Here is a 16023-nt window from a genome sequence, read left to right on the forward strand (position 1 = left end):
GCGATTGCTGCTTCCCTCAGCCTGGAAATCTCTTGACCCGGGTAAGGCAGCTGAGATAGATTCATAGAGCACAGAAAACAGACCTTTCAGTCCAACCCCTCCATGCTGACCAACTATCTTAAATCAATTCCGTTCCATTTGTCAGCATTTGGCACATATTCCTCTAAACCCATTCTATTCATGAACCCATCCAGAAATACAAGCACAGCAACTGAAATAAACAGGAACAGACTGAAATAAAAATTGGCCAGAAATCAAAGTATGCTTGGAATGCCTGAGCCAAGACAGACACACAAGAGACAGTTCTCCCCAGGGAAACTGAAGCCCAGGCAATTGAAAACTGGAGTGGCATCAGAACACATGAGGAAGTGTGAAAGGGCAATTCGACCCTTCCTGACAAACAACCAACATGCGATGCACGGGACAGACATTCCTCAGTAAGGTAGAAGACCAGGTGTATGTTCTGGGATGAAACCAGACTTCCAGCCTCAAGGCAGACACATCGAACGGTTCACTGTTAGCAAGCCATCGAGAACCATTAGCAGCATTTCAAGGTGATAAAACCAATTAGTTTGATTCCCCTGATCAGCCAAGTCCTTGGAACATTCCAGAAGGTAGCCAGGAGGGTATAAGAACCCAGCCTGGCAGGGCATGACCGAACCCCACTCTCCAGCCGACCTACAGGCAGGTCAGGATACAGCAGTGAGCAGAGCAGCTCACCCTCCGACCAGAGAGAGAATCAACTCATGAAGAGAGGTACAGACGGAACAATTCGACAGAGCAGCAAAAGGTAAGCATGTCTGGGAATTGTTTTAATATTCAAAAGAATCGGATCGTTAGAAATAGAGTTGGTAAAATTGTTGAGTGTAGTTTTTCCCTTTGTTGTCTTAAATAAAGTTGGGACTTGGCTGACTGACTGCAGTCTCATGCTGTGTTGTCCTTACCTAATACACGCTAAGGAGCCTGGGTAAATAAATATTGTGTACACCGGTCGAGGAGTCCATAGGGTCTCAGAGATATCCTGTTCCAAGCAACACCATAAATCTCCAATAGGGGAAGGGAAATCAGTCACAAAAGGATTCAAAGTTAATCAGGAAGAGTCTTGAGATACAAGTTGTGGGTAATGTCTGGTTCTGGTGATTTAGATTAGATTAATCTAATCTAATCTAATCTAAGACAACAAAGGGAAAAACTACACTCAACAATTTTACCAACTCTATTTCTAACGATCCGATTCTTTTGAATATTAAAACAATTCCCAGACATGCTTACCTTTTGCTGCTCTGTCGAATTGTTCGTCTGTACCTCTGTACCTCGTCTGTACCTCTCTTCAGCACGGGCAGCACGGTGGCACAGTGGTTAGTACTGCTGCCTCACAGCGCCATGAGACCCGGGTTCAATTCCCGACTCAGGCGACTGACTGTGTGGAGTTTGCACATTCTCCCCGTGTCTGCGTGGGTTTCCTCCGGGTGCTCCGGTTTCCTCCCACAGTCCAAAGATGTGCAGGTCAGGTGAATTGGCCATGCTAAATTGCCAGTAGTGTTAGGTAAGGGGTAAATGTCGGGGTATGGGTGGGTTTCGCTTCGGCGGGTCGGTGTGGACTTGTTGGGCCGAAGGGCCTGTTTCCACACTGTAAGTAATCTAATCTAATCTAATCTAAACAACAGACTTCTGTAAAGAGATGAGCCATTCAACACAATCAACAGGTTCGAAGGCAATGCTCATAATAAACATTTTATCCTACCTCATACACAACTCATATCTTGTGAAAACACAGCATTAAATTGCTCAAAGACAGATAGATCAGCGACAAAACCATTGAGGAGCCGCATGGATGATGTCATCGCTGGAGGGAACTCATTTGAACAATTTCGGGACTGAAGGAAAACATAAAAATGGAGGTTCATTGCCTCTTCTCCATGAGAACGGTACAGAGCAATTATCACACAGACCAACCATCGTACAGACCAACCATCGTACAGACCAACCATCGTACAGACCAACCATCGCAGAGACCAACCACCACACAGACCAACCATCGCACAGACCAACCATCGCACAGATCAACCATCGCAAAGACCAACCACCACACAGACCAACCATCACACAGACGAACCATCGTACAGACGAACCATCGCACAGACCACCATCTCACAGACTGACCATCTCACAGACCAACCATCGTACAGACGAACCATCGCACAGACGAACCATCGCATAGACCACCATCTCACAGACCGACCATCTCAGACCAACCATCGCACAGACCAACCATCTCACAGACCAACCGTCACACAGGCCAACCATCGTACAAACCAACCATCGTACAAACCAACACACAGACCAACCATTGCACAGACCAACCATCACACAGACCAACCATCACACAGACCAACCATAATACAAACCAACCATCGTACAGACCAACCATCATATAGACCAACCATTGCACAGAACAACCATCGCACAGAACAACCATAGTACAGACCAACCATCGCACAGACTAACCATCGCACAGACCAACCATCACACAGAACAACCATCACACAGACAATCACACAGACCAACCATTGTACAGACCAAACATCGCGCAGATCAACCGTAGTACAGACCAACCATCACACAGACCATCCACGCACAGACCAACCATCACACAGACCATCCACGCACAGACCAACCATCGCACAGACTAACCATCGCACAGGCCAACCATTGCACAGATCAATTGTAGTACAGACCAACCATCACACAGACCATCCATCACACAGACCATCCATCGCACAGACCAACCATCACACAGACCATCCATTGCACAGACCAATTATCGTACAGACTGACCATCGCATAGACCAACCATCATACAGATTAACCATCGTACAAGAACTGCAGACTTTGAGTTGAGGGATCAAACGTCGGTTGCTGTCAGGTCTCGTGCTGGGTCAGCCATTTCCACTTGTGGGTAATAGTTGTCCTTTTTGTAAGAATTGCTTCAGTGATGAGTCAGGAACTTGTATCAGCTGCACCAAGAGGCTGCATTTAGAGTACTCCAGTGAAGTGTGTTTAATGTTGGATTGAAAGTGAATCTTCACACCCATACTAAATCAACACATCAGGATGGTGAGTGGTTTGGAGGGGAATGTGTAGCTTATGGTAATCCCATGTATCCATTGTCCTTGTCCTTCAAGATGGAAATGGTTGAGGGTTTGGAAGATTCTATCCAAGGAGCTTTGGTGAGGCTCTGGAGCACATCTTGGAGAGTATTCCAATTTTACACCTGAATTGTGCCTTAGGCAGGCTTTGGGAGGTTAGGTGGTGAGTTACTCACTGCAGAATTCCTAGTTTCTGACCTGCTTTCAATGACTTGCAGTGAATTAGATTCATCATATCAATACAGTTTCTGGTCAATGGTAATCCCCAGGGTGTTAATAGTGAGGGAATCAGGCAATGGGAACATGACTGAACTTCAAACGATACTGGTCAATTGTCTCTTACTGGATATGGTCAGAAGTCACACAAAACTAGGTTATAATCCAACAGGTTTGCTTGAAATCCCAAGCTTTCGCAGTCCTACTCTATCTGATATGGGGGCTGTGCTCTCACTAATCTCACCTTGCCCATGGTTCATGTACACAGTGGGACAAATACCCTCCATTAGAGCAGGTTCATTTTCTGAAATAAGAGAATTATTACTTTTAATCTTCAATACTTTGACACATTGATTTCACTGAAATGTGGAAGGCTGTGTATAATATTAAAATTGTGATGTGAGCAGTGATCCGGATTTCCCTTTGAATAAGAATTAACAGGAAACCAAGTGTTGTGATGCATCACCCTCTTTATTTCACAGTGAGAAAAAAATTCCCAGCAGTTAGAAAAACACAGACAGACACAGGGCAGTTACAGCACCGACCAACCTCAAACCATCAGGTTCTGTAATACCTCCCACTGTCAATGAGCTCTTACCACATCAACGTGAAACATTCTGACCCAGTATGACTGAGATTAAACGTAAGTCCAATCCATCACCAGGACCATCCCTGTTTCAGGATGTACACAATTCATTAATTTCAAACAAGATTAAAGAACATTTAATCCCTGCTTCCCAGTGAAGGACTCAGCTTCCCATCTATAATAGAATTTAACCCTCGGTACGTGCTGTAAGAAGACTTTAAACTGATGTCACCAATGCCCCACAGAGGTGGTTGGTCAGAAATGAATCTGAAACACTGACTAATAACTTAGATTTGAACAGAAATCCTCACTATAAAGGATATTAAAAGGAACATGAGCATCCAGGACTGCTCTGTCAGGGACAGTCAGAGTGACCAGAGCTGGAGCCTAATGTCTGGTTAATGTGTGGTTTGAAAGTTCATGTACGCATTCAGCAAACAATGAGGAAAACAAAGAGCATGCTGGTCTTCACTACAATGGAAGTGAAGAGTACGAATCTCTCACTTCAGTGATAAATGTGGGATCACAATCTTTTGGTCTCTTTACATAAGGAAGGATGTACTTATCCTGTAGGGGAATGCAATGACTGCTCATGAGGCAGATAATAAACTACAAACATCCAGGTCCCCGAGCTTCTTCCCTCTCTTAAGAATCATATCCCTGACTTTATTTATAATTGCTATAATAGATTATTGGCTAAAAGAGAGGCAAGGATGGCAGCTCAACATCCCTGGACACAGAGTTTTCAGGCAGGACAGAGAACGGGATATAAAAAGGTGAGTGTGCCAGGAGCCTTACCAGGAGCACACTTGCTAAATCAAGGTCTTTCTGAGAGTGAAAGGTTGGAGTTCATCATAGCAAATGGACAGGAGCATTATCAGTTGATGGTTCATTGTCATAGTCTAAGGGATTTTCCATAAGTAATGTAGAAACAGGTTGAAGATTTCCCATAAAACATCTAGATGTATTAGATCAGTATAAAATCCTGTGTTCAGATTAATGGCAACTGCCTGTACAGAAATTGAAAGAAAAAGGCTCTTTTAAGAAGTTCTTAGAACAGAGTATTAAGATGTAGATGCAGACGTGAAGAGGGATGGAAAGGGAGAGAGCGAAAAAGAGAGAGCGAGAGAGGCAATCTGCGAGTAGCTGTGGTGACAGGGGTTGAGGTAGACTGTGAAATTAAAGTTGAAGTGTTCAAGCTGCAAGAGGGTTTTGTGTGTCTGTTTGAGCTAAATTGACTTAGGCAAAAACATCAAAGTACTTTATGAGTCAACAGATCAGGTTCAAAGAATGTTAGATGTTTGGGTGTTGATGGAAAGACAGACCCACATGTCCTGAACCTGTGTACTGTGGTATGCCTCAATGAGTGAAATGTTTAGTGCCAACCTTCACCCTTATTGTATAATCATTCTCTTTGGTTTGCATTTAATGTTGTCCTTCTTACCAGGAAGATCATTGCATAACACAAACTTTTTTTCTCTGGAATTTGAATCTAAATCCCAACAATTAAGTAAACCCTTTTTTAGATAAGGAGACCATAATTATGCATGCTAATCCAGGTTAAAGCCAAGATGTACCTTGCACATGAATAAAACAGTTTAAGACAGAGTTAAGCATGATTGATTGTTATATGTTATATTGACTGTTATATATAACAGTAAAGGGAACAGAACCTTCCAGGAAAAGGAAATCATTGGGAAGTTTTAAGAAAAGCTATATCCATTAGCCCACGTCTGCTAAAGAAATTAAGAGAAAATATTCCTGGTTCAAAGGGTTGGTTGTCTTCTTCCAAATCCTTCAGGAATTCAAGCACATGTTCTTCATATTGTTTCTCTTCCAGTTTCCTATCAACTGCCCTGCAATATGAATATAGGCATTTCATTCGTGACAGCGTCTGCCTGGATCTGAGTAGATTAACAGGACAATGTGAACAGGTGACAGCCATTCAGGTCATTGAGAACCCTCCACCATTCAGTGCAATCCCAGCTACAGGAATGTCATCAATAACCTCACAGAATGGGCAGACATGTGGCAGATGGAAATTAGGACGGGCAAGTGTGAGGTGAGACACTCTGGGAAAAGGGATGTTGGGAATCATTATCGATGACAGAAAGGCACCAGGGACAGGGAGATCTGAGGGATATTGACCATTGAAAGATGCAGCACATATTAAGGAAGCATGGGGGATTTTGAGCTTCATTACTAGGGGTAGTGAGTACAAATGGGGGGAGATCATGCTGAAGCTTTGTAAACTGCTGGTTAGGTCACAGCTTAAGCATTGTGTGAAGTGATAATCACTCACACTTTAGGAATGATATTTGCACCTTGTGAGGATGCAGAGGGATTTTACCAATAGGTTTAGGGTGGAGAAGCTGGGAAATTTGTCCTTGGACAGTTGGTTGGAGCTGTACCAGACAGTGACATGAGTTAGGTAAGGGAGACAAAGAAAAGCTGTTCTCGCTGACTCATGGGACAAGAATGAGAGGGAACCGTTTCTGAAGGTGATGTCAGGAGGATGTTTTAAAATCTTTATTCATGGGATATATGAGTATTTATTGCCCATCCCGACCTGCCCTTGAGAAGGTGGCATTTAGCTGCCTCCCAGACTACTTCTGTCTATTTGGTGTAGGTACATACACAATCTCGCTAGGGAGGGTGTTCCAGGAATTTGACCCAGAGAAACAGAAAGGATGGTAATATATTTCCAATTCAGGAATTTGCAGGTGGTGGTGATCCCCCGTATCTGCTGCCCTTCTCCTTCCAGGTGAAGTTGGAGGGGGTGGGGGTGTCATGGGTTTGGAAGGTGCTATTTTAGCAGAAAAAGCAGAAAGTGTTGGAGAAACTCAGCAGGTCAGGCAGCATCTGTGGAGAGAAAAACAGAGCTAACATTTCAAGTCCAGTGTACCATCATCACAGATTTTTTTTCCACAGATATTGTGAGACCCGCTGAGTTTCTCCAGAACTTTCCATTTCTGTTTTATATTCCCAACATCGCAGTTTTTTGTTTTACTTTGTTGTCGAAGGATTCCTCTTGAATTTCTGCAGTGCATTGTGCAGATGATACATATCGCAGCTACCATGTGTCGATGGTGGAGAGAGTAGATGCTTGTGAATCTGATGCCAATCAAGTGAACTGCTTTGATGTGGATGGTGTCAAGCTGCTTGAATGTTATTGGAGCTGCCCAATGGCAGTCAGGTGGGGAATATTCCATCACACTTTTGCCTTGTAGATGATGGACATGTTTTGGAGAGTTAATAGGTGAGTTATTTGTTGCAGGATGCCTCTGACCTGTTCTTGTAGCCACAGTAGTTATATGATTAGTCCAGAGCTGGAAATGTGTTGCTGGAAAAGCGCAGCAGGTCAGGCAGCATCCAGGGAACAGGTGAAACGACGTTTCGGGCATAAGCCCTTCTTCAGGAATGAGGAAAGTTTGTCCAGCAGGCTAAGACAAAAGGTAGGGAGGAGGGACTTGGGGGAGGGGCGTCGGAAATGTGATAGGTGGAAAGAGGTCAAGGTGAGGGTGATAGGTCAGACTGGGATGGGGGCGGAGAGGTCGGGAAAAAGATTGCAGGTTAGGAAGGCGGTGCTGAATTCTATGGATTTGACTGAGACAGGGTGGGGGGAGGGGAAATGAGAAACTGGTGAAATCCGAGTTCATCCCTTGTGGTTGGAGGGTTCCTAGGCGGAAGATGAGGCGTTCTTCCTCCAACCGTCGTTTTGTTGTGGTCTGACGATGGAGGAGTCCAAAGACCTGCATATCCTTGGTGGAGTGGGAGGGGGAATTGAAATGTTGAGCTACAGGGTGGTTGGGTTGGTTGGTCCGGGTGTCCCAGAGGTGTTCTCTGAAACGCTCCGCAAGTAGCCGGCCTGTCTCCCCAATATAGAGGAGGCCACATCGGGTGCAGAGGATGCAATAGATGATGTGTGTGGAGGTGCAGGTGAATCTGTGGCGGATATGGAAGTTTCCTTTGGGGCCTTGGAGGGAGGTGAGGGGGGAGGTGTGGGCACAAGTCTTGCACCTCCTGCGGTTGCAGGAGAAGGTGCCGGGAGTGGAGGTTGGGTTGGTGGGGGGTGTCGATCTGATGAGGGAGTCACGGAGGGAGTGGTCTTTACGGAATGCTGTTTGGAGGTGGCGGAAATGACGGCGGATGATGCGCTGTACATGGAGATTGGTGGGGTGGTAGGTGAGGACCATGGGGTTCTGTCCTGGTGGCAGTTGGAGGGGCGGGGCTCAAGGGCGGAGGAGCGGGAAGTGGAAGAGATGCGGTGGAGGGCATCGTCGACCACGTCGGGGGGGAAATTGCGGTCCTTGAAGAAGGAGGCCATCTTGGTTGTGCGTTTTTGGAACTGGTCCTCCTGGGAGCAGATGCGGCGGAGTCGAAGGAATTGGGAGAATGGGATGGCGTTTTTACAGGAGGCAGGATGGGAGGAGGTGTAGTCCAGGTAGCTGTGGGAGTCAGTCGGTTTGTAGTAGATGTCCGTGTTGATTCGGTCGCCTGAGATAGAAATAGAAAGGTCGAGGAAGGGGAGGGAGGAATCTGAGACTGTCCAGGTGAATTTGAGGTCAGGGTGGAAGGTGTTGGTGAAGTGGATGAACTGTTCAACCTCCTCGTGGGAGCACGAGGCGGCGCCGATACAGTCATCGATGTAGCGGAGGAAAAGGTGGGGGGTGGGGCCAGTGTAGTTGCGGAAGATGGATTGTTCCACATATCCTACGAAGAGGCAGGCATAGCTGGGGCCCATGCGGGTGCCCATGGCTACTCCTTTCGTTTGGAGGAAGTGGGAGGATTGGAAAGAGAAGTTGTTCAGGGTGAGGACCAGTTCAGTCAGTCGAAGGAGGGTGTCAGTGGAAGGGTACTGGTCGGTACGGCGGGAAAGAAAGAAGCGGAGGGCTTTGAGTCCTTCGTGATGGGGGATGGAGGTGTACAGGGACTGGATGTCCATGGTGAAAATAAGGCGTTGGGGACCGGGGAAGCGAAAATCATGGAGCAGGTGGAGGGCATGGGTGGTGTCCCGAACGTAGGTGGGGAGTTCTTGGACTAAGGGGGACAGGACGATGTCAAGGTATGCGGAGATGAGTTCGGTGGGGCAGGAGCAGGCTGAGACAATGGGTCGGCCGGGGCAGTCAGGTTTGTGGATTTTGGGCAGGAGGTAGAAGTGGGAGGTGCGGGGTTGTGGGACTATGAGGTTGGAGGCGGTGGATGGGAGATCCCCCGAGGTGATGAGATTATGGACGGTCTGGGAGATGATGGTTTGGTGGTGGGGGGGTGGGGTCATGGTCAAGGGGGCAGTAGGAGGAGGTATCTGCGAGCTGGCGTTTGGCCTCAGCGGTGTAGAGGTCGGTGCGCCAAACTACTACCGCACCTCCCTTGTCTGCTGGTTTGATAGTGAGGTTGGGGTTGCAACGGAGTGAGTGGAGGGCTGCGCGTTCCGAGGGTGAGAGGTTGAAGTGGGTGAGAGGGGTGGGGGAGTTCAGGCGGCGGTTAATATCGCGGCGGCAGTTGGCTATGAAGAGGTCGAGAGCAGGTATGAGACCAGCACGGGGTGTCCAGGTGGATGCGGTGTGTTGGAGGCAGGAGAAGGGGTCGTCAGAGGGTGGGCGAGAGTCTTGGTTAAAGAAGTAGGCACGGAGGCGAAGGCGGCGGAAGAATTGTTCGATGTCACGCCGCGTGTTGAACTCATTAATCCGGGAGCGTAGGGGAATGAAGGTGAGGCCTCTGCTGATTAGTCCAGTTGATTTTTTGGTCAATGGGAACTCCGAGGATGTAGATAGTGGGGGATTCAGGGATAGTAACACCACTGAATGTCAAGTGACAATGGTCACTTTCTCCCCTGTTGGAGACAGTCATTGCCTATCATTTGTATTGAATGTTACTTATCATTTGTCAGCCCAAACCTGGATACTGCCCAGGTCTTGCTGCTTTGCATAAGGGCTGCTTTAATGTCTGATGAGTGACAAATGGTGCTGGACATTGTGTAATCATTAGTGAATATCCTACTTCTGACCTTATAATGGAGGGAGGATTATTAATGAAACAGCTGAAGATGTTTGGGCCAAGGACATTATCCTGAGGAAATCCTGCAGCATTATCCTGAACCTGAGATCACTGACCATGTGCAACCCATCCAGTTAGTACTGGTTCCACTTCCCCAAAACCAGTCCCAATGTCCCAGGAATCTGCAACCCTCCCCTTGCACCACCTTTCCAGCATGTGTTCAATTATAATTTCCTGGACTTTCTACTCTGACTCGCACGTGGCAATAGTAGTAATCCTGACATCACAACCTTTAAGGTCATACTTTCAACTTACTTCCTAACACCCTTTATTCTGCATTTAGGACCTCATGCCATACTTTATCCTCTATCATTGGGACCAATGTATACCATGACCACTGGCTGTTCACCCTCCTCCTCCAAGATATCCTGTAGTCATTCTGAGACATCCTTGACCCAAACACCAAGGAATCTCATTTGTTGCCAGAGAAACATCCATCTATTCCCCTTCCAGTTGAATCCCCGATAGCTATTGCATTCTCACACTTTCCCCTCCTCTCCTTTGCTACAGGGTGAACCGTAGGAAACAGATGTGGCTGTTACTGGTCCTCTCTGAGGCACCATTCCCCCCGACATTATCCAAAGTGTCTGTTTTGCAGGAAATAGCCACAGGGGGTTCCTGCACTGCCTGCCTAGCCCCTTACTCTGCCTGGTGGTCACCCATTCCCTTTCTGCCTATGAAATATGAGCCTGCAGTGTGACCATCTCCCTGTATGTGCTATTCGCAGTACTCTCAGCTTCATGGATGATCCACAGTGTCTCCAGCCATTCCTCCAGTTCTGAAAGCTGAGCTTCAAGGAGCTGCAGCTGAGACCCTTCCTGCCCCTATGCTGGCCCTGGGCACTGGAAATGTGGCCAGCTTCCCACGTAGAGCAGGAAGAGCACACCATGGCTTTGAGCTCTCCTGTCATGACTTACGAATTTGGATGAAACCTTTAAGTGGCACCTTAATGTCAAATAATACCAACTACTATCAGGGCTACTACCAATATCAGGGCTGATCTTTGACCTGTGCCTAATTCTAAGCGGCTCTGTGAACAATAAATCGCACTGATACCCATTGCTGAGACACATATATGGAAAATGTCCTCAATGGTTTGGTGGCGAGTCACATTGGAACAATGTCATTTATGGGTAAGGGGAGGGTAGAGCTGGCGAAAAGCTGTTGAAAATAATGACAGTAAAATAGAACATCAGACAGCTCAAGGAAACCTTGGATCTTCCACAAATTAAAGGTCATGACTTTCTTTTCAAGAAATATGAAGAATTTTGGAAAAACAGGAGCCAGCTCCACGTGAATGTGAATGTGGAGGAGCAGTTGTATTCTCAGATGATGGGCCATTATCACAGCCTCTGGATATGTCCTGCAGCATCATCAGGACTGACACAGCAGAGGTGGCAGCACTGTCACATATACCAGGGAGTGAGTTGTCCTCGGAGTCCTCAATATTAACTCCTGATCCCATGAAGTCTCATGGTATCAAGTCAAATGTAGGCAAGGAAACCTCTGGCTGATTCCCATGGACTGTCCGCCCGCAGCTGATGTATCCGTGCTCCTCCATGTTGAACACCACTAGGAGGAAGCACGGAGGGTAACAAGGGCACAGAATATATGCTGGGTGGTGGATTTCAGTGTCCACCAAAAGTGGTGAGCGATCTGGTCCACTTCTCCAGGACATTGCTGGTAAAACATGTCTGTGACAGGTGGTGAGGGAACCAAAAAGAGGGAAAGACATACTTGACCTCGTGCTCACTAATCTGCCGGCTGCAGCTGCAGGTCCCTGCACAGTCCATGTGAAGACAAAGACCTACCTTCACATTAAGAATACCCTCCATCTTGCTGTGTGGCACTGTCATCGTGGCTTGCTGTGTTCTACCAACCTCCTGCCTGTCTACTTTGGATTCCAGCATCTGCAGACTTTTTTTTGTCTCTAATCGTGCTAAATGGGACAGACATTGAATGATCTAGCAACACAAGACCAGCCATCATGAGCACCGTGGGCCATCAACAGCAGCAGAATCATCCTCCAATAAAATCCAAGCCAATCACAGCCAAGCCTATTCCCCACTCTACCCAATGAAAACCAAACCAATAAAATCCAAGCCAATCACAGCCAAGCCTATTCCCCACTCTACCCAATGAAAACCAAAAAATCAGAAACAAAACGGAAATTGCTGGAAAAGCTCAGCAGGTCTGGCAGCCTCTATGGAGAGAAATCTTGAGTTAATGTTTCGGATTAAGTGACCCTTCCTCATAACAATGACCCAGAATGTTAACTCTGATTTCCCTCCACAGATACTGCCAAACTTCCTGAGCTTATCCAGCAATTTCCGCTTCTATCTTCACCCTACCAATACCATCAAGCCAGGGATCAACCCTTGTTTAATGGAGAGTGCAAGAGGGCATACAATGAACAGCACCAGGCATACCTTTAAAATGAGGTGTTGACCTGGTAAAGCTACAAATCAGCTGGTCAGGCAGCATCCAAGGAGCAGGAGAATCAATGTTTCGAGCATCTGCTCTTCAACAAGAATGTGGGGCATGAAGGGCTTATGCTCAAAATGTCGACTTTCCTGCTCCCCAGATGCTGCCTGACTGGCTGTGCTTTTCCAGCACCACACGTTTCGATTCTGATCTCCAGCATTTGCAGACCTCATTTTCTCCTAGAAGCTACAAACCAGGACTACATGCGTGCCAAATAGCACAAACAGCAAGTGATAGACAGAGCTAAGGGATCCCACAACCAACAGATCAGATGGAAGCTTTGCAGTCCCGCCATATCTAGTTGTGAATGGTGGTGGACAATTAAACATCTCACTGGAGGGGGAGGCTCCACAAATATTCCCTCTCCTCAGGGATGGGAGAGACCAGCAGATGAATGCAAAGGACAAGGCATTTGCAGCAATCTTCACCAGCAGTGCCGAGTGGATGACCCATCTCTACCTTTTCCAGTGGTCCCCAGCATCACAGATGCTTACCTGAAGCCAATTTGATTTACTCTGCATCAATATCAAGAAATGGTTGGTGGCACTGGATACCACAAAGGCTGTGGGCCCTGACAACATTCCGGCAGTAGGACTGCAGACTCGTGCTCATGAACTTGCCACATCCCGAGCCAAGCTGTTCCAGGACAGCCACAACACCACTGCCTTGTCTCCCTTCCTTTCCTGAGCAGCTTATTTAACGTGCAGTGTTTCACTGCCTTGAGCCAGATCTCTATCACTGCTACATCATAATTCGAAAGCACTAGCTTTTGGAGTGCTGCTCCTTCATCAGGTGGTTGACAATCTGAAAGCTAGTGCTTCCAAATAAACCTGTTGGAAAATAAGCTGGAGTTGCGTGATTTTTAATTTTGTACATCGCAGTCCAACACCAGCTCCTCCAAATCCCATCATAATTCCACATTGTAATCTGCATCTGTAACTCCCCAGCTTTAATTATTATGCACATGCATTCACTCTGTTTTGGATTTCCTTCCTTTCTTCTCCTACTCCAACTTCACCTGTTCACTGAAGAACCATACCAGACTCCGTGTGAGTTTTCTCTCTTCACAGATGCTGGCAGAGCTGCTGAGTTTCTCTGTTCCTCCCCTCTTCAACCTGCCTCCAGATGATCTTCCAGATGGGACTTGAACTGGGCCGAAGGTAGGGGCACTACCACTTCAACATAAGTACCCTCTGCTGTGTTTCTACAATACATCAGCAACTAAACTCACCTGACAAAGTACCAACCATCAGATACGTTTTTGAATTTAACCATTGGATCTGGAGGTGCTGGTGGACTCTTGACTTGAGGAGTGAGAAGCACATGCACCTCATGCTTCTGTGAAATCTTTCCGTCTACCAAGTGTCCTGTAAATCCCCAAGGTGCAGTGACAGGAACGATTGTTTCTGTAAATAAACGATATTTTATTCGATGATCATCTGTGGTGTCACTGACAGTGAGTCAGAGGTTACAGGTGAGGGGTCAGGGGTGACATTGCTGAAGTGGGGCAGACACTGATGTGACAGATTGAATAATAGCCTCACAGAGTGACACAGCGCTGGGGGAGGGGACTCCTGTGCTGGCTGTTTGGTCGATTTTTAACCAGATCATTACACTGACCTGCTCTTTTCACACCTACACGCAAATATTCCCTCATCGTGGAAACATTTATCTTTCGAATGTTGTGACTGAATTTGCTTCTATCACCATTCCAGGCAGTGCTTTCCAGATCACAATGCTACAGGAAAAGTCATTCTCGTCTGACCAGACCATAGATACGGCTACTGTCTCATGAGAGAGAACTGGTGGTGGTTTAACCCGAGGGTCACCACATCTAATGTAAAAGGAGAGTTTGAGGACGTTTTCCTTCATGGTGACCTCAGCCTGTGCAGGACTTGAACCCATGCTGTTGGCATTAGGCTGCACCTCAAGCCAGCTGTACAACGAAGTCAGCTAACCAGCCCCTTGACAATAGCACATTGTTGCAACTGGATGTAGGTTTGCTCACTGAGCTAGAAGGTTTGTTTTCAGATGTTTCGTCACCATACCAGGTATTATCATCAGTGAGCCCCCAGATGAAGCACTAGCGGCATGATCTGCTTTCTATTTGTGTGTTTATATTTCCTTAGGTTGGTGATGTCATTTCCTACGATGATGTCATTTCCTCGTTACAACAACTGAAATTCACATACTCTCATCATTAAAACCTCTCCCACAGTTTCTCCTCCTTTACCCTTCATGGTTTTGAATAGATCTCTCCAATCACTTACTAACCCTTTCTGCTCTAAGGTAAGTAACCCCAACTTCTGCAGTCCCTCCACACAGAGGCCCTGCAGACCTGGTATTAATGCAGTAAATCTCTCCAGCACCCTCTCCTGGACCTTGGCCACCTTGCTAAAACGTAGTGCTAAGTATTAAACTCCACACTCTCGTGTAAAGGCCTAATCAGTGTTTCATGTAGGTTTAGCATAACTTCTTTACTGATGCATTCCATTCTTCTCATTTTAAAACCAAGAATTCTATATATCTTTTGACCACCTACTGACTTTGTCCTGCCTTTTATTGAATATGAAAACAGAAATACGAGAAGTGATCATCAGGTCTGGTTTTGTTGGGGGAAGGGGAGAAGATAAATGGAGTTCATGACTGGAATTTCCATTTCTTTGTCTCACTGCTGAGGTAGGAGAGATAGAGAGACACCCCCGGCCTCAAAAACAGGAAAGTTAATTAAGTTAACTCCTGAATGAATTATCCACCAGCCTCTCTGCCAATCAGATATCGGGACAGTGATGTCCCACTCTGTTTGAACTGGCCAGTCAGTCAGAGGGATCGACCTGTTGAAGGTCCAGTCTGCTGGCAGGGACCAGGAAGTGTGAGTGATATTTTTGGGGGGAATCATGGGGACAGGGACATGAGGGAAGGTGATGGGGTTAGGGCCTGGTGGTGGTTTTCAGCAGCCTCCCTGAACACTATCTGTGCCCATTATTGCCCTCAGATTGTGGCAAATCAAGGCCCAACCCGACCAGCAGATGCCCCATTAATAACTATCCGGGAGGCTGCCACATTTCTCACAGATCAGGCAAGTGGCAGCTTAAGGCTCTGAAGTGGCTATAAATTCACCTGTGAAAGACTTTAATTGGTCACTGGTTCAGGAAAGTTGAAATTGACCTTCCCACAAAGATCATAATTATTGAGGTAGCTGCAACCATGATCCAGGAGCAGATTGAGGCCAATTGGCCCGTCGAGTGTACACCACCATTCGATCATGGCTGGCTAAGTAGTGGCAGATGGAGTTTAATTTGGATAAATGCAAGTTATTGCATTTTGGTAAAACAAACAAAAGCAGGCCCTGGGTAGATTTGTCAAACAGGCAGACTAAGGATTCAGGTACAGAGTTCTTTGAAAGTTGCATCACAGGTAGACAGGGTGGTTAAGAAGGTGTTTAGCACACGAGCCTTCATTGCTCAGATCACTGAGTACAGGAGTTGGGATGTTTTGTTGAGGTTGTATGGGATGTTGGTGAGTCGAGAG

General features: G+C 46.7%; 1 protein-coding gene across 1 annotated transcript in view; it reads right to left on the reverse strand.

Annotated features, from left to right (window-relative positions):
* Window positions 1-3844: 3844 nt before the first annotated feature.
* The window catches only part of LOC148151307 (uncharacterized), a 31728-nt gene continuing 19549 nt past the window's right edge, over window positions 3845-16023 (reverse strand). The window contains exons 4-5 of the mRNA XM_087976727.1: window positions 13724-13898; window positions 3845-5807 (exon numbers count right to left, since the gene is read on the reverse strand). Of these exons, the coding sequence (XP_087832853.1) occupies window positions 5642-5807; window positions 13724-13898 (341 nt within the window). The 3' untranslated portion in view covers window positions 3845-5641. The remainder of the gene's footprint in view (window positions 5808-13723; window positions 13899-16023) is intronic.

This window comes from Chiloscyllium plagiosum, unplaced genomic scaffold, assembly GCF_037043375.1.
Source record: "Chiloscyllium plagiosum isolate Xiang-an unplaced genomic scaffold, Cpla_swu_hap1 HiC_scaffold_3, whole genome shotgun sequence".
Lineage (NCBI taxonomy): Eukaryota > Metazoa > Chordata > Chondrichthyes > Orectolobiformes > Hemiscylliidae > Chiloscyllium > Chiloscyllium plagiosum.